A 22,404-nucleotide genomic window follows, 5' to 3' on the forward strand; every position below is an offset into this window, starting at 1 on the left:
AGGAGTGGGTCCTGCATATTCATGAGGCTGGGCAAGGAGGTGAAGGTACAGGAGAAGGCAAAAAAAGCAATGTGAGGATAGAGTGGAATGTGGAGCGAGTTGCCACGGTATCCTATTTTACTGCTGTTTGACGTAAAGCTCCTTTGCTTTTACACAACCGCTGGAATTGAATGGGAGCAGCTCAGGGCAAAAATAACGAATGTATCTTTTACACATTAAGAGAGTAGAGGATCTGCACCTCATCGCAGAGATAATGTGCCCCTCTCTTCTCTCCCCAGTCTCCAGCCTGCGTTCCCGAAGTCAGTCAAGATCTTATCCAACAGACAGAGGAGAAACTCAAAAACAGCCCCTGCAAAGAGCTATTCTCTCACTGTACAAAGTAAGTATAACTCGATACCCAAAGATTGCAGGGCTGCGGTCAGCAGCTCGTAAGGAATGTGTCAGGTAAAGAGAGACATTTCAATTTGAACCTGAAGCATGTATCTTCGTTTTATGTTCGTAATCCTAGAGGCATTGCTGACAAGCAGTGAAGTCATTTCATCTGAACAAAATATAATAAATATTTCCATGCCATTATATACACTACACAGAGGCACTTAGTGTCTCAGGTATTTGACAGAGTGTTCTAGCCAAGTAAACCAGCCACGGATTTCATGCTGTGTGAAAAGAGCTACAATGATAATGTATCCAAAGAAAACATCTCTGTTTCAAAGTGAATAAAAATTAAGTGGCTATACAGTCCATTTAGACAGAGGAATGTGCAAACTTGCTCCGCATGGCTTTTCCAGAAAATCTTCACCAGGAGAATGGGGCTTTTTAATGCTTTCTGTCTGTCTGTGGCGTTCAAACGAACGTGCATAATTTCATCCTTTGTCTGGGAAAAGGCTTATCAGTTTTTGTAGCAGTGAGGCGATTTGTACTATTATGTGCTAAAGCTCCAGGTATGCAATCTGCATTTGCAAACACTGACCCAAGTACCAGTAGATCATAAACCAATAAAAATATGAAAAGGAGGGATCATCGCAAGCTGGCCCATGTGGTTTCTGGCTGAGCACGGTTTGTTTTCCCCGGATGATGTAATGGGGATTTGTAAAATTCGCTCCGCTGTCATTCATTGTTTTGACTCATTTCATTGACCTTTTCTGTTTTCAGTTATTCTTTGCATTGGTAGGAGATGTGGGTTATTTCTGGCCTTCTCTTATAACATAACCAGTTTCCTTGCATTGGCCTGGTGTCATGTAGAGACGCTCTTATAACTTGCACCAGTTGCGTGTGCCAGTCCCAGTGACAAAGGCAGAGCTGGGCTCGGCACTAAACCCCCTGATGCCTGTTTCCAGTTCTCAAATCCGTTTGAAAGCTGACAGTTCCCCCTAAAATGCACTTTGTTGTTGCCAAAGAGGGGAACTAAAAAGCAAACAAGTGGTGAAAGGCAGCTATTGTTCTTTAAAATACGTGCAGCTTTTAATTAACCGAATGGAGTAGGCTAGTGTTGGACACCACTTAATTCAGGCTCGTATTCACCAACAGCCATTCCTTCGTCTCAACTGAAACAGATAAATGAGCCAGGTTGGAGAACTTGTTAATAAATATGCTGATCATTTCACATGGACTGAAATGGGGTCAAAAGGAAGTTTTAAAAACTTGCTGTTGGTATTTACTAAATGTACTGAATAATGTTAATTTTGGAAGAGTTCACAGGCAGACCAAAAAAGGGAGGCATACATACAAATATGGAGCTTGCTATCCTGTAAGAGCAGGAACAGGGATGAGTTTCCGACACGTCTTCATAGATAAGATCAGTCTGCGGGAGAAATGCATGTATAACTCTAACTTCTGCTTTGACCTTTAATATTTTGACTGTCTGCTCCTGCCCCCCCTCCAAATTCTCCTATAATTTTGGCTTTGAATTTGGACATTTGTTAAAGCTCATTAAGACTTACTTTTTATTCTATTTCGTAAGCTTGAATCCAGTTAGGGGAAACTGTATGATCTGTGTCCAATCTTGTGAATACTGAATACATGCAATTACCTGCCTGTTCCAAATGGATGGTGCAAGAATTATTACCCCCCAAAAAAATCAAACAGCTGAGAAATTCCAAAAACTTGTGAATAGTAGCTCATAAACAGAGAGGAACTAAACTGAGGTGACATGCTACTCATGGTGAATTGTTTGCTCAGGTCTAGAAGTGCCGCAGGGTAAGATACAGATTATCCATTCCCCAACCAGAGTAGTCCTTCAGAGAGGATTTCCTCCTCCAGCAAAATCGAGAAATGTGTCTGTATACCCTCAGACATAGACACAAAAGTGTCTGTATACACCAAGACAGAAATGCTAATTTCTTGTGGGCGTTTTTCACCCAAACCCAAGTTTTGTCTCCACCAATGCTGCCAGCAGAAGTGGATGCAGTAGCCCCAGTAAGCAAGGCAAGAACCAAAACCAGCAGGTCAACAACCTGCAGGTTAAACAACGCGACCATCTTCATCTCAAGCAGCTCTCTCAGCTCAGCCCATCTTTTCTTAGCTCTGAAACCTTGGCCTTCCTTGTGGGATGTCTGTTCATCTCTGGCTGCTTGTTTCCTCTCACAATCTATTTATTTCTCACATTTGCAGATTGGCCTTCTTACTCCTTTATTTCTTTTACTATGCAAAATACTTTGCATCCTCTGTGTGAGCCCCAAAATTCTTTTCTTGATCCATAAACAAATCCACATCCCTGTTCAGCCTTTCTTTCCTCTGTTTTACTCTACAAAGCACATAGCTTTTAGGAAAAGCCCTTTGACTTTAATCACAGTTACTACTTCTTCTGTATAGCAGGAATTGAAATTGATTTTTTTTTGCTCAAAATAACACCTCTGATGGTCCCTCTTTGACAAAAATGGCCTTCAGCCAGAAATTTTCGATCCAGATGTAAACATACCCCAAAGTTTAGGAGCTCAGTTCCTCAGGGTGTTCTGTTAGTTTACGAACAGAAGCAAAGATGTTTCTCGTCTAGTGACTAACAGCCTTTGTAAAAGTCCATTGAAGCCAGTGGGAGATGCCCTGTTAATTTTCAGCAAGCACAACCAGTACATCTTACTATTCAGCTTGTATGAGGCCTCCTGTTATGAAACACATCAAACATACCACTTTGTTCCTAGATTGAAACCATGAGTAAAATAAAGTACAAAATAAAGTAGAAGTAAAATGATCCTACTGTTCAGGAAGTCTGGATTTTCTCCTCTTGTTTTGTTTCTCTTTTCCTCCAAGTTCAGGATTATAAAATGCTTATATATCCTTTTCATCTGAGATAGATCTGTCCTTGACCACCTCAGTGGGGAACCATTCCAAGAATACCTAAACAGCATGTACTTCGACAGGTTTCTCCAGTGGAAGTGGTTGGAAAGGTAAGTGTCACTATTTTTTATATTTTTTAAATTAAAAATTAATACAAGAGGTTTATTTTCACTTTCCATGCAAAGTCTTTAGAATGTGGTCAAAATCTGACAGATGAGGTAGCACATGTTTGATCCCTTTGCCCTCAAGATAAAGACAGTTTAGCTTTTCTTCAGTATTATCAGTAGGTATGATTAAAATACATTCAGCATTTTCAGTCGTCTTTCTGTTCAGCTATGCTCTGAATATGGTAACTTTTTTGTCTGGACCACTTACTACAGTTATTAAATCACTGTAAACAGACAAAAATACAGCATATAGGTCCTCGCACCGTATTTATTGGCTATACATTTCTGAGCACGTTTAACAACCAGGCAGCCTTCATGGGTATTAATTTGTAAGGAAAGGGGCCTTTGCCTTCTCCTTGTCAGGAGGGCTGGAGCAGACGTATCCTGCTGGGTAACAGTGACCTTGAGTTGAGAGAAGCCCCAGTTTCCACAAATGGAATTAATTACAGCAGATGAGTTAGGGCCAGATCCTTGAGTGGTGTGTATCAGCATGATGCCTCGGAGATCAAAGGAGCTGTGCCAGCTCCTCTCCCTGGAAAGCTACAAAGCCGCTGCACAAGAGGGAAGGGAAGCGGTGGGCAGAGGGGAGAGCCATTTCATGCCAAGACATGCTCCACATGCCATCTTTACTGAATCCAGCATTTACTCTTCCATTTCAATTAAAAAAACATCAGATGATTCATCTCTAGCCAGGCTATTTCCTATCTGTTTTCACATTTGGGATAAGGAATTTTCTCAAATGCTTTGAGGATTTGTTTTTTCCATTCCCCCAACAAACACGACAAGCCATTGGATGTGCCTGTCTGGCTTCAGAAGCCGGGAGAACTGTTTTTAGGATTAGCAAAGAGATGTTGGTAGCACAGAGTGATCAACAGCTCCTTCTGACGGTCTGCTGGCTCCCACAGAGGAGTCAAACAGTCCATTTATTCCAGGGACGTTGCTGAGCATGTAGTTATCACTGCTAATTGTTGCTTTTAACCCCAATAACATCCTCACAGAGGCCTGAAAATAGCATCTTTTCTTCTTCTAGTTTTGGCCTTCTGCGTATTTTTCTTCCCCTGCTCTTAAAAACAATAATGAACATAAATGAAACAATTCACTTTAACATTTATTCCTTATTGTCATCAACCTCATCATCACTGTTGTGGGAACAGCCACGTTATTGTGCTCCCTCTGCCGACTGGCTGCCCGCCAGAGGAGAACAAAGCTGGTAGGAAAATTCATATCGACAGCTAATACAATCGTAAAACCTCGGTGATGGAATGGTGGTACAAAATTGGATCTCTCCGAATCTAGAGATCTTCTTCTGTCATATTACAAAACTTTGATGATAACAAATGTGGTGTAAGTTAGATGTAGGGCCGGAGCCCTTTTGGTAGAGCAGAATTTTGTGGGAATCCTGTAAGAGTGTATAGCGACCATGTCTAGTGATCCTTAGGGAGCACTCTGCCCTCAGAAAGAAAGACAGAGGAGGGCCACAGAAATGCTCAGAGGGATGGAACACCTCTCCTGCAAGGACAGGCTGAGAGAGTTGGGGTTGTCCAGCCTAGAGAAGGCTCTGGGGAGACCTTATTGGAGCCTGCCAGGACTTAAAGGAGGCCTGTAGGAAAGATGGGGACAGGATTTTTAGCAGAGCCTGTAGCGACAGGTCAAGGGCTAATGGTTTTAAACTAAAAGAGGGCAGATTTAGACTGGATAGGAGGAAGAAATTTTTCCCAATGAGGGTGGTGAAACCCTGGCCCAGGTTGCCCAGAGAGGTGGTAGATGCCCCATCCCTGGAAGCATCCCAGGTTAGGGATGGGGTGTCTACCAGGCATGGACAGGGCTCTGAGCAACCTGGTCTAGTTGAAGATGTCCCTGCTCATTGCAGGGGAGTTGGACTAGATGGCCTTTAAAGGTCCCTTCCAACCCAAACTTATTCTATAATTCTATGATTTAATCCTTAATTTGGCACTTAAAAGAAAAGAGATGCTTTCCCTGCCTTCTTGCCCGTGATGCTCCCCCAGGAGGCAGGCACCCCAGGGCTTGGAGCCTGGCTTCCTGCTCTCCCCTCCTGTGAACAAGACCTAAAGCCACCTCTCCGGTTCCTGGGATTGTTTCTTTCCTTGTTTCACATCAGTTTCCTGTTTTGTTTAAGGTCAAGAAACCAGAGATATTTTCTAGTGGATTGAATTTTGGATATCTCTTTCTCAGATTGAAGACCAAGCAAAGCAATAAAGTGTTAGCCCAGCACTACCCTTAAAAAAATCCTTTATGTCATGAGAATTAATATCGTGTTGGAAGCTCTCAGGCCTCCTCTTTGTTTAACAAAAGCGTGGAGATTCAGAACCCTCCTTGGTCCTAAGATGCTAGCAGAAATTATACTGATGACTCACTAATGTGTTGTATTTTATTACAGCTTAATATGTTGGAATTGAAAAGTTCAAGCCATACATAGTATTGAAGTAATGTAATTACATAATTATATATTATATTATATAATATCATTACCTTGAAATAATGTGATTATATAATATTTATCTATTTTGCTTGTCAAAAGTATGCTCTGAAATAAATAAATCACAGAGAGTGCATTAAATGTAGTGTTTCTTTTTTTCCTTTTTTTATTTCCTTTTCTTCCAGGCAACCAGTAACAAAAAACACATTTCGGCAGTACAGGGTACTAGGGAAAGGCGGCTTTGGGGAGGTGAGTAATTCTGAAAGTTTCTGTTAAGAGTGTTTCTTACTTCTCAGGCACTGCAGGTTACAGGAGTAACTGATGTGACTGAGGCAGATTTTCATTAATTGACGACAGTTTTACTTAACCTCTCATGACACCGTAACCTCAAAAGAAGACTGTTGAGAATTATTTTGTATTCGACTGTTGCATTCAGAGTGGAATTAGGGTCACACCCTGATTTGTATTTTACTGATGCCTCGCGGTCGCTGCCTAGGCAGCGGAGTCAGAAGGCGAGGACGGGCTTTAGCTGAGCGGATTGCAATCTGCACAGACAAAAGGAGGTGGGATAGGAAGCAGGCGGAGGAAAGTGGAATAATTAAACCAATATTACACAGCAGGTTTGGAAACAGTAGTCGGTTCCCCAGCTGCCCCCGCCTATGCCGCCGTCTCTAACCTTAAAAGGACTAAATCAGATCAGATCGTGAGGAGCGAAGTGCAACCCAGACACAGCGTTTGCTTCGACTTACCCAGCAATTGTTCTCTTTAATTCGCAGGTCTGCGCTTGCCAAGTCCGAGCGACAGGGAAGATGTACGCCTGCAAAAGATTAGAGAAGAAGAGAATAAAAAAGAGGAAAGGAGAATCCATGGCACTAAATGAAAAGCAGATTTTAGAAAAAGTCAATAGCCAGTTTGTAGTGAGTATTGAATTCCCAAGCGCTCAGCTCCCTGCTCACCTGCTGAGCGCGCTGTCTCTTGTTGAATCTGATGTCTCTTCCAACTCCCGCTACAGGAAAGGTGCCAGAAGCTGACTGCCTTCGCACCTTAGTCCTGCTCCATGCGCCTTTGCCGAGTCTCATTGCAGCCTCCGGTCTGTGAGAAAGGCACCAGACGAGGTGCCTGTTTCTGCCATGGGAACATGATGCGTTTTACAGCCTTGACTTGCATCAGGGCTGCATCTGGCTGAGCTATTTTTATCCAGCGTGACTACCTGCATTCCCAGTGTCTGGGAGAGAGGAGCTTGGAGGAGACTGAAGGAGATTCAACCCAAATAGATCAGAAGAGACTGGCTAGTAAGAGCATCTAGCCGGTTATGTGGAGCTGGTCTGCCTGACGTAGGGCTTTCCTGAGATCTACCAGCTCTCATGTCTCTTTATAGATTTAAAAAAAAAAAAAAAGAGGTGTCATTGTCTCAGCATCTGTCATGTTCTTTATTTTAGGAAACACTGTGAATACAACAGATGCCAGATATTTACTTCCTTCTGGCAGAAGCAAGACAATGGCACATATTTAAAAGTGATGGGTAGCTTTTGGCTTGTCTGATCGTTCCTGGGGTACCCACCAGAGCCTCTCAAGGGTGATGCTCACCTTCATGCCTCAGTGATGGTCTGTTTTGACCACCACAGGACTGGGCTATCTGGGCCTTCCTGGGAACCTACCGAGATGATAGGTTTTTGACAGCTATCCAGCAAAACAGTGCAGCAGGAGGTATAGATTCCTTTGATTATTAAGATTTCTCTTACGTGGAAAAGTATGCCTGGAATTAGTATGTTTGTCGAGCCTGTGAAGCTATAGGAGCATTAACCTTGAGGGTTAAGTAGTCTGGATTCAACAAATTAATCTATAAAATCCTCACATCTGATTTTTGTGTACTTATAAAATGTATGTTTGCTATTGTAATAAGGCCCGTATTAAATTCAGTCAATATGTTTCTTTTCCTTTTCTAGAGAAAATCTTTAATGAAAAGTTAGCGCTTTCTTCTTAGCAGCTAACTGAACTGTCACAACTATGCTACAAATGTTTTTCTAGGTCAATTTAGCCTATGCCTATGAAACAAAGGATGCACTGTGTTTAGTTCTGACCATAATGAATGGAGGTGACCTGAAGTTTCATATTTACAACATGGGGAATCCAGGCTTTGAGGAAGAGCGAGCTTTGTTTTATGCAGCAGAGATTCTTTGTGGCTTAGAAGATCTACACAGAGAAAATACTGTGTACAGGTAAGTACTCTCTCGAGTCTTAGGACGTCTTTTCTGGCTATAAAAGAATTGTGTGCATCCTCGCTTCTCATTGCAGTGCCATACAATTTAGATGCCTCAGAGCGTTGGCTGAAATTTTGCAGAGCCGTGCATGAATACGGTATGATTCAGTAATAATGGAAGGAAGCAGTTGCTTCACTAAGTACATCCTGTCTAAATTACACAGAACTAACACAAAGCTCCCCAAACCCCACCTCAGCATGAACTGGGTGACATAAGAAAATTATGAAAGTTCCTTTAAAGGAATTTCATTAAGGAATCTAGTTCCTAGTTCGTATGAAATGGAGAATGTTCCATCCAAGCCTCTATTTTAATTAGTTTGATTATATTGCATTAGGGGCTGCAGCATGTCAGATGTGGAGAAAACCATCTCTCTTATCCCAGAGGGAGCGCAGTTAGAGTAAGAGGGTGTTTGAGACACGGGGCACGGATTTACGCTCTAGGACACGAACTAGTTTCATCAGCTAGATTGGATCATGATGGTGGCCGTAGCGTGCCAGCCGTGGAAGGAGGCGCATTCACAGCCACGCGTCCTGCTGGCAGCATCCCACCCACTGCGGGTGCAGCCAGCGGGCAGGACGCTGCCCGGCGCGGTGACACGCAGCCAGCTTCGAGAAGGACAAATTTCAAGTTCTCAGCTTCCAGTCTGGCTTCCAGCTCTATCCAAGCACTTTTGCCGGACATCACAGGGTTTGCTTGCTGGATAAGCAGCGTGATTGTAGACAGTTCTTGTGACTCCATGAGGATTATTTTTTTTTAATCGACGACCAATGCAGTTTTAATCAACATTTAATGTTTGTCTTCATCATCCCAGCTTGTGAAATCATTATTGCTGGCAGTCACAGCAGAATAAGTCCTGTAAATTGATGAAAGAACTTCCAAGGACAACGATTAATAGACAATAATATGTTATTTTTAAAAACAAAGCCACACTTTAAATCATTTGATATGCCCATGTATAGTAAGAGTTACGCATATGCTCGTATACACAGAAATTACAATATTGTTGTTCCTTGGAGGAGATCTGTAGCAAACTGCCACTTGGTTGCCTCACTGTGACTCAGATCTTGCTAGCTGGCGTAAGGAGGGCAGACAGATAACAGGCTGCTTTAGTTGACGCTGGCCCAAGAAGGAGATTTTTTTTCCCCAAGGAACAAAATGGAATTAAGCGTTTAATGTCAACTGAAAAATCAAAAAAAGAGTGACATGTCTGGCTTCCCTTTTCTTTAAAAAACTTCCTACCACATTCAGAAAAGTTTTAGGAGGTATTACAGGGTTTCTTTAACAAGTACTAGATCACAAGCATACTTTATTGATGAAAATGACCGGTACATTCATAAGATGGCTGGTAAAATGCCATACTAATGCCACTCTCTAATAAAACAAATACCTAAAATAGTATGTGGCTCTGAGAGAAATGGCATCCTACTTCCTTAAGCAGTTGTTTCATGTTACTCTTAAAAGAGCTGCTAGTTTGCACCTCAGATGGCACATTTATTTTGGTGATGAATGGTATTATATCCTTGTAGGTGACATTTTCTAGCAGTATTTTAGGAGCATCTGCAGAGACCCCTAATTTGTAATACTGCAGTGTGTTTTGGGACCCATGAGAAGTGCTATATAGGTCAATAAAACATAGCAGCTAAATGCTACCACTTTCTCAAGGTGAATAATTCATCGCAAAACTCTTATTCCTCAGACTTAATTTCATTTTCTATGAACAAAATGCTTCTGAGTAAAACACAGCATCAGAAAATACATCGCCATCTCATGGGCTGGTGACGCACGCTGCGGACGTGCCCTGAGAGAACAACCAGGCCAGCTTTTAGGCTCGGAGTCAGTTTTATCTAATTCAGAATTCCCTTGCCAAACATGGTGCTTACATTACATTTCTCAACTGCACCATGTTCGTAAAGGTCAACGGGTCAATTGTTCATGGAGAGCAAACACAAAAATCTGCTGGTTCTCCTTGAATTATGTATTATTACTTATATATATAAAATATGATTTTACTTATTTCATATATATTTATATATAGAAAGAGAAATAAAATTATTTTTATATATACTATAGCCATGCCTGGAAGCTCCAGTCAGCATCAAGATCACATTGTCCTAAGCATTACACAATGATACAATAAAGCCTTGTTCACTGTGATTGATTTAGTTGTTTATGCTGTCCTGTACAGCCAAACAATGTACCATCACCTTTCTGGCATGGGCGCAGTGCCAGCAGTTTATGTTTCTGTATATTTAGGCAAGGCTAGTTTACATATGGGAAGCTGTACCATTGGGAGGTATCATTCTATGTCCACCAGGGAGTTTTATTTCTCCTAGACATTTCAGTATACAAAAATCACTTGGCACTTGGAAGTGTTGGCCATGCCAAGGAAGCCAGCCTTGTTCATGAGGAGCCAAAATTCTGAAAACAGAAATGACAGCTGATGTCTGGGGGGGAGGAAAGCCTGCTCTAATGGCCCTAAATCGGAGAGGACTGTAAGAACCAAACTGCTGTTCTCAGAGTCCTCATGGAATCTCTCATTTTCTTACTCAAAGACAACATTTCCCAACTTGGAATTCTTCAAGGATTCTTGTCATTTGGCCACAGTTACAGCTTTAAGTGGGACTAATAACTGCTGGAGTGGAAGATGAAATAACTAAAGAAGTCTGAGTTCTTCAAGGAAATAGCTCTTAAGGGATTTGGAATAAATTTTTAAAAATAAATAGGGAATGCCCTCAACCATGTTGCTCCAGCATTGGAAACCTTCTACTGATAGGTAGGGAAAACCCACAGTGGTATGTTAAATAAAATCACAGCCTCTCCTCAGCATTCGGCTGCCCTTCACATATTTCAGTATTGTTTATTTGAAAAGTAGGCTTGGTACCACTGGGCACCCAGTGAAGTTTATCTTGAGAGGTCAAGAGGGTCTAAAGCAAGCAAGAAGAGGAGATTGTTCACAGTGCTCCATGTTCATGCTTGAAATAATAAATAAAAATGAGACAAGTTTTGAAATTTTAATCTCAGTATTGTCAAAACTATAAAATGCCCATCTCCAGTCACAGGAAGATTCACCATGCCGGAGTGGTACAGCTTGAAACGCAGGGTGGGCTCCTGCATAGACTCTGTGCAATGCACCGATCTCCTGGCACGAGGATTTCTCTTTGCTCTTTGAAAAGAAATGCGTCTTGCTGGGAAGCTAACAGAATCAAGCTGGTTCACAAATGCAAGGAGGCCTTAAAAAATAGACGAGGCCAAGGACTTCTTGGATTTGCACCAGGCTAAACGCTGTGTTTCAGGAGGAGTCGATCAGATAAAATCAGGGCATGATGTAAATTGCAGCAATACATTTTCCTCTGCCTCACCCGGCCGCGCTGGTGCCTTACTCGGGCTCCTGAGCCAGCACAGCTCGCTCCCGTCGCACAGCCCTTCTGGGACACTCCCCGCCCAGCACCTTCCCGTCTTCCCTCTGACACCTCCAGGTCCCACCTCCCAGGCTGGCTTCATTCCCACTCTGCACTACCAGCAGGCTCTGCCTCGTCCCTGCTCAGGGGCACGGGGAGGACGGGAAGGAGCCCGCCTGGCGCCCACATCCGGGAACGGCAGCGGTGGCTGCAAAGGTGTGCTCCGCTCCCAGGTTTGGAGAACAGCTTTGGCCAAGCAAGGGCACTTGAGCATGGCTGGCCTGGGCAGCTTCTGGAGCGTGTCCAGAGAAGGGCAGCGAAGCTGGTGAGGGGTCTGGAGCACAAGTCTGATGAGGAGCGGCTGAGGGAACTGGGGTTGTTCAGTCTGAAGAAGAGGAGGCTGAGAGGAGACCTTATCGCTCTCTATAACTACTTGAAAGGGGGTTGTGGTGAGCTGGGTCTTGGTCTCTCCTCCCAAGTAACCAGCGATAGGACAAGAGGAAATGGCCTCACGTTGCGCCAGGGGAGGTTTAGATTGGATATTAGGAAAAATTTCTTCACTGAGAGAGTGGTCAAGCATTGGAACAGGCTGCCCAGGGAGGTGGTGGAGTCACCATCTCTGGAAGTGTTCAAAAAACGTGTGGACATGGCACTTCAGGACATGGTTTAGTGGGCATGGTGGTGTTGGGTTGATGGTTGGGCTTGATGATCTTAAAGGTCTTTTCCAACCTTAATGATTCTGTGATTCTTAGATTCTGTAGAAGCAGCAACTAGTGGAGCGGGTTTGGTACAGACAAACCTTTCAGAATAACGACCTGCCACAGCTCTGCTAAATATATGAAAACTGAGATTTTTTTCAGAAGTTTATAACTTGGCCAGATTTGGGATTTTCTTTTTTTCGCAGGCGCAGTAAAAGGCACATCTTTGACATCAGAGTGACCACCTTGCCAATTTTAATGGCGTTGCTCCAAACCACATAGGCACTATAGTTTCACAAATGTTTGTAAGAAGAATCTTAATCTGGGCACAGCATTCCCCCCTCTGCGCCTCATTTTCCAAACTCACTGAAGTTGTTAGACATGTGCACAAGCGCGTGTACACACAATTCACATATTGGGTCTGAGCCAGATGCCAGGCATAGAAAATTTGAGCCCAAGAGATTGCTATTTCCATTTTCAAATGCAAATAAAATATTTTAAAATTTAAAATATTTTTCTTTTAACAAAAGATTTTAAAACAGAGAATGTTACAGGGATTTAACAACACACAGAATTATAGGGCTTGGTTTACACAGCTTACTGGACTAGATGGATGAGTCCTTTACAGAGTGGATTAGGAACTAAAAGCTTGGCTTAGTGAAAAAATGTAACTCCAGTTTAGAAAAAGACATATGGTTTCAGGCTATCTATGAAGTGAGTTGTAGAAAGTTGTATTGGTTTCGTGAGCTCCTTGCTGTTTGAGTTGACACTCAATTGGTTTATTACTAGTAATAAATGCACTCACACACTGTCGTATGGTTATGTTATCAAAACCAGCTTCATACAAATAACTGCTATCTTTCATTTTCAGAGATTTGAAGCCAGAAAATATCCTGCTAGATGATTATGGTAAGTCTCAGAGGTTTACAGAGATGCTTTCACAGTAAAGTAGATTAAGTTAATTTTAGGACATATATTGCACAAAGACAAATAATGCTGTGAAGTGACTAAGAGGCTCAGCATACACTAATACTTCTGTCTTGGGGTGGGTGAAGTGCTAGAGCTCACCGCACGGCTGGAATGAAGCGGCCGTGCTGCTCAGCAGGGTCTGCTCTTGAGAGCGCGGCTTTGCTGGGGTGTCTGCTTTTTTTCCATTGTTTTTCCATCCTTATTGTTGCGAGGCTGACACAACACAAAGGAAGTTGGGATTTCTAAATCTGCGCTGCCCGCTCCATTTTCAAAAATACTTCCATCCTTTGCTGAGCCAACTCTCGTTATATGCAAACCCAGGTACCCATTTGTTGCTGAAAGCAGCAATAATCAAATCTCATGCTGACTTACAGACCAGATGTAGCCCCTTCAGCCATCAGAGAGTTACAGAAATATGTCAGCCCATCCATCTCCTGTGATCAGTTCAAGATACTTCCCTACAGCATGCTCCTCATTGCCTGTTTTCAGTTGGTTTTAAATTACCTAACTCAATCCACTCTAGTCCATAGCCTCACTGTTAAAATTACTTTCACTGCATTATAACACCCTTAAACATTCCTCTTTTCCTTATCAATGAAACTGCTCCAATTCAGTGATTCAGAACAGTCTTTTCTTAAAATGTCTGAACAGTAAACTGCAAGAACATTGCAGCAATGTGTTTTGTGTGCAGTTGCGTTTTTGAACTAATTTGTGTCATATTATTATATCTGGTTTGTGTCGTTTTGTTTCTTTTTCCTTTCCAGGCCATATTAGAATATCTGATTTGGGTCTAGCTGTTAAAATCCCTGAGGGTGAATCAATTCGTGGAAGAGTAGGAACAGTAGGGTATATGGGTAAGTCTTCAGTAGCTTATATTTTTGATAATTTGATGAGATTACTCGAGTTTTTAAGATCTTTCTGCCATGTAAGTTTAAGAAAAAGAATAAAAAAAGATTCACATTCAGCTGGGTCCAGTTCCCTGCAGCAACTCCTCCTAGCATGGAGTCATGCTAGTGAAACCAGAAGTGGGTGAAAGGATGGACCACAGCAGCTCTTAATGAGACTGGCCTATAATTCTAAATCAGCAAAGAAAATTAAAAGAAGACACAACAACTGGGATACTAGTGATTTTAGTGTAGACTTACTTTAGGAGGGTTATGTGCATAAAAGAAAGGTTTCTTTCTAGTTGCTACTTTGTATAGCAGTTAAAATGTATTTGTATGTTTATGATAAAATGGGTAAGTCCGCACCGATGGTCATCTTGACCACAGTCATCTTAAGTCCTCTCCGAAGTGCAGGGGAGGCTGCACAAAAGAAGAGTAGAGTTTTGTACATTGGTAAAAAAAACACTCCCTGATTTAACTAGGTCTGTTTTCTAAATTCCATGTAATTATTTTCATGCATTCTCTGGATGGGCATATATCTTGGAATAAAAAATGCTTATGCTTATTTGACTAGCTGATATGAGCCACTATTACACCAAACAGAGAATTTAATGAAAGCAAGCAAATCAGTTGTCATTTCTAAATTTTGTTACCTCAGAGTAAGTTTGTGTGCACACTAAGACTGTGCTTGTGAGCATGCATGTGTGTGTGTTTGTGCCCATGTATGGAATCGAGGATGCCTGCAAGACAGTAACTATATGCCCAAAGCACACTGGGTGGTTGCAACACAAAAGAAGTGGACTTTTTTTTTTTAAGGGGAAAAAGTTACACATTGAGCAAAAAGACAGAATTTGCTTTTGAAGAAATGTCACTGCTGTTTACAGGATGTCTGTTTGTATGTAATTTCTTCCCTAAATGGAGAAATCTGGAAGGACTTTTAAGATTAGGCCTCTGCTTAATACTTAGCTTCAACTTCTTTTTGTGTTTTTAATTGGTCTGACTTGGTAGAGAATTCAGAAGACAGCATGCACATGGCATGTCACATGTAGAGAAAAAAACATGGCATGTACCATGCTGCATTTTCTGTAATGCCATTGACAGAAATCAGGAGGTATTCTTATATTTTACCCACCATTCTCTGTGCATGTGTATTTAGTCACCAAAATGGAACTTCTAGAAATCTTTTTTGCCTGTGTAAATATCAAGCATTTCAACAAGACACATTTTTCTCCTCCACAGCTCCAGAAGTGTTGAACAACCAGAGATACACACTCAGCCCTGACTACTGGGGGCTAGGCTGTCTCATTTATGAAATGATTGCTGGGCAATCACCATTTCGTGGAAGGAAAGAGAAGGTGAAGAGGGAAGAAGTGGACAGAAGAGTGCTGGAGACAGAAGAGGTGTACTCACATAAGTTTTCTGAGGAGGCCAAGTCCATCTGTAAAATGGTAAGGGGCTTGAAGGCCCAGTGGGGCAGCTTCATTAGCAAGCTGTATCTGACACGGTTTGAGCAGTAACACGGTACCATAGAGGGGCTGCAGAGACAAGGACTAACCAAGCTCATCCGTTGATGGGATGACTGCATTCTCTATTCATTCAAATGGTGTTTATTTGGGCTTGCGTCTCCATGAGATTCATCACGGTCATCTTGAGTCCTCTCCAAAGTTTTAAAGTCCTCCCTTTGGCCAAGGGAGCAGTATCTATTCTCGTGAGACTTTGAATGTTAGTTTGCAGTCAAGAATGCATTTCTGCCTTTTATAATCTTGTAGAAAAAATAAAAAGGACTTGATGATGCAAGACTCTGATTGTCTCCTGCAAGGAACTGAAAACCCCATGCTTCCATTGTCTTTGGTGAGAGCTGGGGGTAAGCAGGACAAAGATTATGCAATGAAATTATTGTGACACTCAAATGTTGTCCCACCCCATCTCACTGACTTTGTTAGCAGCTTTTCCCCTGGGGTGCCAGGGTATCCAGCTTTTTTTAATACTGTTGAGCTGTCCTTTAAAATGTTTTCTCACTCTTTCAGCTGGGAGTCATTTTCGTAGCACAATAGACATGTCTGACAATGGAAATCCTCAAACCCTCTGAGAAATCTCGAAGCTGTGTCTGAATTCATCAATGTCTTGTCGACATCCATCTTTAGAAGGCTGAATTGTAATTTGGAAAGGGATGTGGTCTTTTTCTTGATGTTTGCTAAAGAGTGAAGTCTCCTTTGGAGACAATGACATATCTGTGTATACTGGTAGAAGAAGAATGAAGGGAAAGAAAGGTCAACAAATAGGTAGTGAGAGTTTCACCAATATCTTGTGCAACAGGCAAGCAAACAGCAGTTCAACAACGTTCTGGTTGGCTGGCTTCATGAAGAGATATTGAAGTCTCCTTGCAAAATAATAATGGCAGTATTGCCAAGTATCATGCCTGGAAGTCATTAACTCACAGTGCACCAACTCATTGCTGAATCCCCGGGGGTAGTAATTAACTGACATCACTCTTGATAGATACTCCAGGCCATTCACTGCCCTTAATCTGCGATTCAGAGCCCCCAGTGAAGTCGACGTGGGAGGATCTAGGCCAGCCACAGGCTCTTACAGACCATTTCATGTGCTCAAACAGCCTGCCATCTCTTCTCTAGTAGCATCTCAACTCCCACCAGGTGAGGAGCAGCGTCTGCTGGAGTGGCAGAGGGTTTGTGTGTGTCCTGTTGTTAGCAAGAAATTAAAATGTCACGAGGCAAAAATTATATTCTTGTTGCTTGTTCTGTAGTTAGTTGCAGGCATGAGGCATAATGGAATGAAAGTATACTTTGAAAATAACCAACCCCATGAGAACTTAAAGCTGAGAAGTATTAAATGTAGCACTGATGGGCTAATGCTGGAGATGACCTACCGCTCCCAGAGGAGTAGACAGTGAAAGTCATTATACTGTAGTGGTCATTTTCATCTTCAAGCCATACAGGCTATGGTTTCAGGGAGTCAGGGACCTCAGGAAGTCATCTAGTTCATTCCCTTGCCTTAGGGAATCATGAACTATATGTAAATCATTCCTGACAACTTGATCATTACTGCTTCACTGTCCAGTCACATGTCACGTTTATTTGTGGAATAATTTTGGTGGTTTGTTCAAACTCTTAATGGATCCAAAGATAACCCTGTCATTTCTGAGCATTAATGCATTAAAATTATTGCACCCTAAGTCTGGAAGAGCCTTACTTCTGATACTGAGCATGATGGCATTTGTGGTTTTCCATCCAAAAGTCATTTATTTTATCAAGGGATATCTTTAAAAATCCATGATTCAGATATGTTTTCTCAAATACTTTTTGCTCTTTATACTGAAAACCAGAACTTTGTTGCTTTGTATCAGCATCTTAACAAGGAAGCAAAAAAGTAATAATTAAGTACCGAGCATGCCTGCAAAATAAAGCATAAAGTTGCAGTACATAAATCCAACTTGAGCCTTCACAAAGATCCAGCACAAAAGGCTTTCCTGTAGTGGACCCTTCAGGGCAGAAGTGAGGAACAACATGTTTTCCACCAGGTCTCCTAACCTTCTCTTCAAAGCTTACTTCATGAGCTAATAGCGTCTCCATCAGGAAATACATTGTCTTTATTAATTTAGCCATATAAAACCCTTTAGTGTCACCCCATGTCAACCATCCCCTGCTGGATGTTTATGCACTTTGCATTTTTGCAGGCGCATATCATAGCTCCCATTAATCATCATCCATCCCATATTTCCATGTTTCATTTTGTAAGTCATTTCCCATAAATCAGCCCTCATTTTGGACTGAAACAGAGATGAATAATTAGGAACAGGGGCAGCTGGCTTTCTGGGAAGCTCCCCAACCCATAGTTCCCATATAACATAACTGCTTCATGGTGTGTTTTTTCTGTGAAAAAATCCAATCTTTCTAGGAAATGCTCCTTGTTTGTTGTTGTTATGACTTGTACTTCATTGATGCACATGCGTGTTTTCCCTGACAAGTGCAGTCTCACATCCAAAGATGTGACTTGAAGTGAGTTCAAGTCAACAGTATTGGATGGGTCCATATTGCTGTGCTCTTTTGTCACTTTGTCAGTGTCCTGGTTGTCTACGTTTCCGGCAGTCTGTCTTCCCTGCCGTTTCTTATTTCTGCAGCTCCCATTTGACTCCACAAAAGGGATCTCTGCTTGGAGAGTGCAAAGAAGATGGAGCCAAACTCTTGGTGCCCAGTAACAGGACAGGAGGCAATGGGCACAAACTGACACACAGGAGGGTCCCTCTGAACATCAGGATACACTTTTCCATGGGGAAGGTAGTCAAATACTGGAATAGGTTGCCCAGAGAGGCTGTGGAGTCTCCACACTTGGAGATATCCAAAACCCAACTGGACATGGCCTTGAACAACCTGCTTTAGGTGACTCTGCTTTGAGCAGAGCGATTGGACTAGACAATCTCCAGAGATGCCTTCCAGCCTCAGCTGTTCTATGATTCTGAGCTCCATTCTGTTCTCAAAGTGCCTCCCCAATCAACTTTTCTCCCTAAAAGCAATTTTTTCTCTTCCTCACTCACCACCAGAAATTCTGTCATCATACTGCTACTACTCCTGCCTGGTTTCATTCCTCCTTTCTGCTTTCATCCGTGGAAACCAACTTGTTCACACATTATGACACCTTAAAGTTTATCAGTGCTGCCTGAGAATAACTGCTCTTTCATCTGTCTTGAGAGGCACCTCACACACATCAATCTGCTCTTCAAATGATTATCATTGCTATTGCTAATAATAATAAATAATGATAAATAATAAGTCTTCTGTAGTGAGCCTTTGCAATAAGCTTAATTGTCACCCATGCCTGAAAGAGTTTTGACTCTTCAGTTGGTCAGACTCGGCTGTGATTTCCTAAGCATAAGCAGTGCAATATACAGCATGAGCAGTGCAATACACAGCCATTTATGTCATTCTGACATCATCAGTTCCCACACCACTGTCTTGTCTCATCTAGTAATTGAGAGGTGACCATAGTATGACTTTTTTATAGAAGTCTCTAAAAATTGTTTAAAATAGTATGTTTATTTCTGTTTCAGGGTTGAAATCTATCTAGGTGATCCCTTAAACTATTTGATCAGCTGGGTCAATGGAAGTGGTTTTACCATTCCCCTTTTTGCCTTTCATGAGCAGCAATTTTTGCACCTTTACCCTACAAATTTTCTCTTACTCCTATAATTTTAGGACTAACGTCTTAGAATTTGGAGTTATTTATTACATAGTAAGAACTGGGTATGAGCTGACTGATCACATGAAGATAAATAAAGCAGCTCTTTGGGGACTGTTGGCTTTTTTTAGCAATCCTCAAAACAGTTGTTTCTTTTTGTAAAGGAAGCAAAACAAAGTTGTGGAAAAAGTCTCAGACATTGTAGAGTTTGAATCCCCAGCGGGGATCAAATGAGTGACATGAAAGTATCAGAGAGTTCTTTATATCAAGAAAAAGGCCTTAACTTCACCACTGCTACTCAAGACTCTTCTCTGAAAATCCTATTCTACTCACACTTTGCTAATAACTCTGTAGACCAAATCCTGCCCTCATTTACACACATCCAGTGTCACCTGGAGCTTTTGTTACCAGAACATAAAGCTCTGCTGCTTGGTATCAACTTCATGATGGTTGGATGGTCTAAGCCATCTTCAGATCTGAAGCTCTGTGAATTCTCCATAGGCTTTGGCTGCAGAATTACACTTAAATTATGTTTGACTGGGTCATTTGTACTGCTGTCCCAGGAGGGCTTGTCATCAGTCTGATGTAGGTGCTTTTGTTCTGCTCTCTATTCATATTAAATACATCCTTTGAAACTGATTTAAACTACAGTGTAGGCATGATTCAAAACATACAGCTGTTATCTCCGATTTCTTTTCCTGGTCAGATTCTGAAATGGGATGCATATTTCAGGCTATTACGCAGGTTTACTATTGCAGAAAGCTGCTGGGGCTGTAGGAAATGGTAGATTCATTATTCCTTGGAGAAAGGAAGGACTTTCCCTTCTGGAAAATAGTCTAGTCCATGCTATCTCTTGATATCCACAACAGAAGCCAGGAGAAGTGTGTGGTTTCACCTGTTGCCATCGCTAGAGCTGGCTGGAGCTGCAGCATACCAAATTCCATGAGTTTCTTATTTTTTTCTCCATTGGGACTCTCCTCAAGAGGCAGGCAGCTTCTTCCCTGCAGCAAGGCTTTGCAGGAGAATCCTCTCCTTTCTGTGGTCTTTCAGTCCCAGCCTATTCCCAGCGGCCTGTTCCCTTTTGTGTCTTTCAGCCTGTAGTGGCCAGCCACCCACGACCAACTGCATTCATGCTCCAGAGACTTCCTTCTTGCATCTGAGGTTACTGAATACTCCCTTGTTTATCAGAGAGGAGCCCAGGAATTCCCAGACAGCCTCCTTCTGTCCTCAACTACCCTATCCTCTGACCACACACTCCAAACAACTTCTAACATTTACAGCCCAGCAAGGGCAAATTCCCAGACTAGATTGGTCTTCCCACTTAGTCCAGAGGCAGGAGAACTACTGGCTCCACAGACAGGAAAGTAACCTCCTTTCTTCCCTTCACAGCTGACTTATAGAGCAGAAACTGCAGAGGGCTCCTTTATCATCTACAGGCAAGTCCAAATCTACCCCTTCGTACTACAACTTGCTTCTCAGCAGCACTGTTCCTGAAAGCTTCAAGGTATCATTTCCAAAAGTATAGCAGAGGCACTAGTACTAAAAGTGGTCTTTACGGCTTCAGATTCTTCTTTCCAGCTGTTAGGGAAGTCCTCTCAACATAAGAATAGAAGATCAAAAGAACTTCTGTCTTCTCTGCCCTGCCACAACAGAGAAAACCAGATATTGGCCGGAAATTCCAAATCAATCTTCTTCACGTAGGCTAAATCCATATGCCTGTTGGGATTTAAAAAAAAAAAAACCCAACCCAAAAACACCACAACAAAAAGCGTTGCCTCAAGACCATGAGAGCTCAAAGTCTCATGCAAGGATTTGAAAGCAAAACATCCCTCTCTCGTTCTACCCAGGGAAAGCAAGCTCCAGAGAACTGCCCTCAGAAAGACCTTTTCCTATGAGTGGGATCAATATGGTGCTGTATCAGGTGAATCTATGTGCTCAGAGGATGGAAAGTCATAGAGATGTTTCTTCAAGTCTTTATCCTTCTATGAACCAGCCAGTCGTGGTGACAAGTCAGACCAGATGTCACCACCAAGACAGAGGCCGAGCAAACTGTGAGGAAGAAAGGGACGTTGCTAGCTGGAAGCTGGAAGTTGCTGTTGTGGCCAGAACCACCAGCTTTCCCTCCATCCCTCAATCCATACAGTCTCTTCTGGCTATTGCTGCTGCTACTGCTGAGGCAGAAAGAGCTGAGCAGAAAACTCTTATGTCCCACAAACCCCTTCACCACCTCTTCTTGCTGCTTGGCCTTTGCCAGTGTAGCTTTGCTCAGGACTGTCTGGAGGATGGTCTCTGCATACATGGGTACACTGATTGCCACAGCCATTTGCTGTCTCAGGCTGGAGACGAGGCCCCTAACATGAAAACGCAGAACTGAGGAGGCTGTGGAAGTCGGATAAGAAAACCACTGACGCCCAGGGGCAGCAGAGCATTCAGAGAAACCTAAAGAGCTGTGACCCTGTAAACCCGTGATAAGGGCAAGAAAACCCAGCTCTTAGGCAGACACCAGAGGAAAGATTACCAACCTCACATTAGCAACAAACAGCTCTTTCAAGGTTCCTCCTTACTGAGATGATGTGGCTGAGACAGCAACACAACCAGAGGGTACTGGGGCATACCCCGAGCTGGAAAAGCAACATCTCCAGACAGCCTTGCCTTAGCAGGGAAGCTGTCTGGCTCCCCATTCCCAACGTCCTGCAGGGCTGCACCTGCTTGTTTACCTGATCTCCTGAAACACTTCTTCTCCGCCCCGAGCCCCCCAAAGCTATTGGCCTCCTGCTCTGCCAGGGGAGCCCGCGGCAGGCGCTGCCCGGTACCGCTCAGTTTGCTGACCGCCCTGGCCGTCAGGTACAGGGCCTTATCCGGGGGAGCTCCCGGGGGCTCGGTCCCTCCACCGACTCAAGTCCTCACAGAACCCAAACCACCCCTCCGTCCTGCATGGGCGCCGAGTCCCCGTGGCAATGCAGTCCTAGGGAGCTTTGCTAACCATTTCAGTGCGATGGGTCTGCATCGCCCACCTGGGGCGGGGGCGAGGGGAGATGGCTGCTTTTCAGCTCCTGCTTTGGACCAAAGCTGGAGACGGAAGAGAAGGTGAGGCGTGAACCTTTCCCTCCCCGGGGCATCCAGA

At 42.9% G+C, this 22,404-nt stretch overlaps 1 protein-coding gene across 1 annotated transcript in view; it reads left to right on the top strand.

The window, feature by feature from the left end:
• LOC104622495 (G protein-coupled receptor kinase 5-like) overlaps positions 1 to 16,998 on the top strand; it is a 45,652-nt gene extending 28,654 nt beyond the window's left edge. The window contains 9 exon segments of the mRNA XM_010289302.1: positions 279 to 379; positions 3,291 to 3,383; positions 6,063 to 6,126; positions 6,654 to 6,794; positions 7,906 to 8,096; positions 13,106 to 13,143; positions 13,968 to 14,057; positions 15,327 to 15,535; positions 16,852 to 16,998. Of these exon segments, the coding sequence (XP_010287604.1) occupies positions 279 to 379; positions 3,291 to 3,383; positions 6,063 to 6,126; positions 6,654 to 6,794; positions 7,906 to 8,096; positions 13,106 to 13,143; positions 13,968 to 14,057; positions 15,327 to 15,535; positions 16,852 to 16,998 (1,074 nt within the window).
• The last annotated feature ends 5,406 nt before the right edge of the window (positions 16,999 to 22,404 follow it).

Source organism: Phaethon lepturus, unplaced genomic scaffold (assembly GCF_000687285.1).
Source record: "Phaethon lepturus isolate BGI_N335 unplaced genomic scaffold, ASM68728v1 scaffold48056, whole genome shotgun sequence".
Classification (NCBI taxonomy): Eukaryota; Metazoa; Chordata; class Aves; order Phaethontiformes; family Phaethontidae; genus Phaethon; species Phaethon lepturus.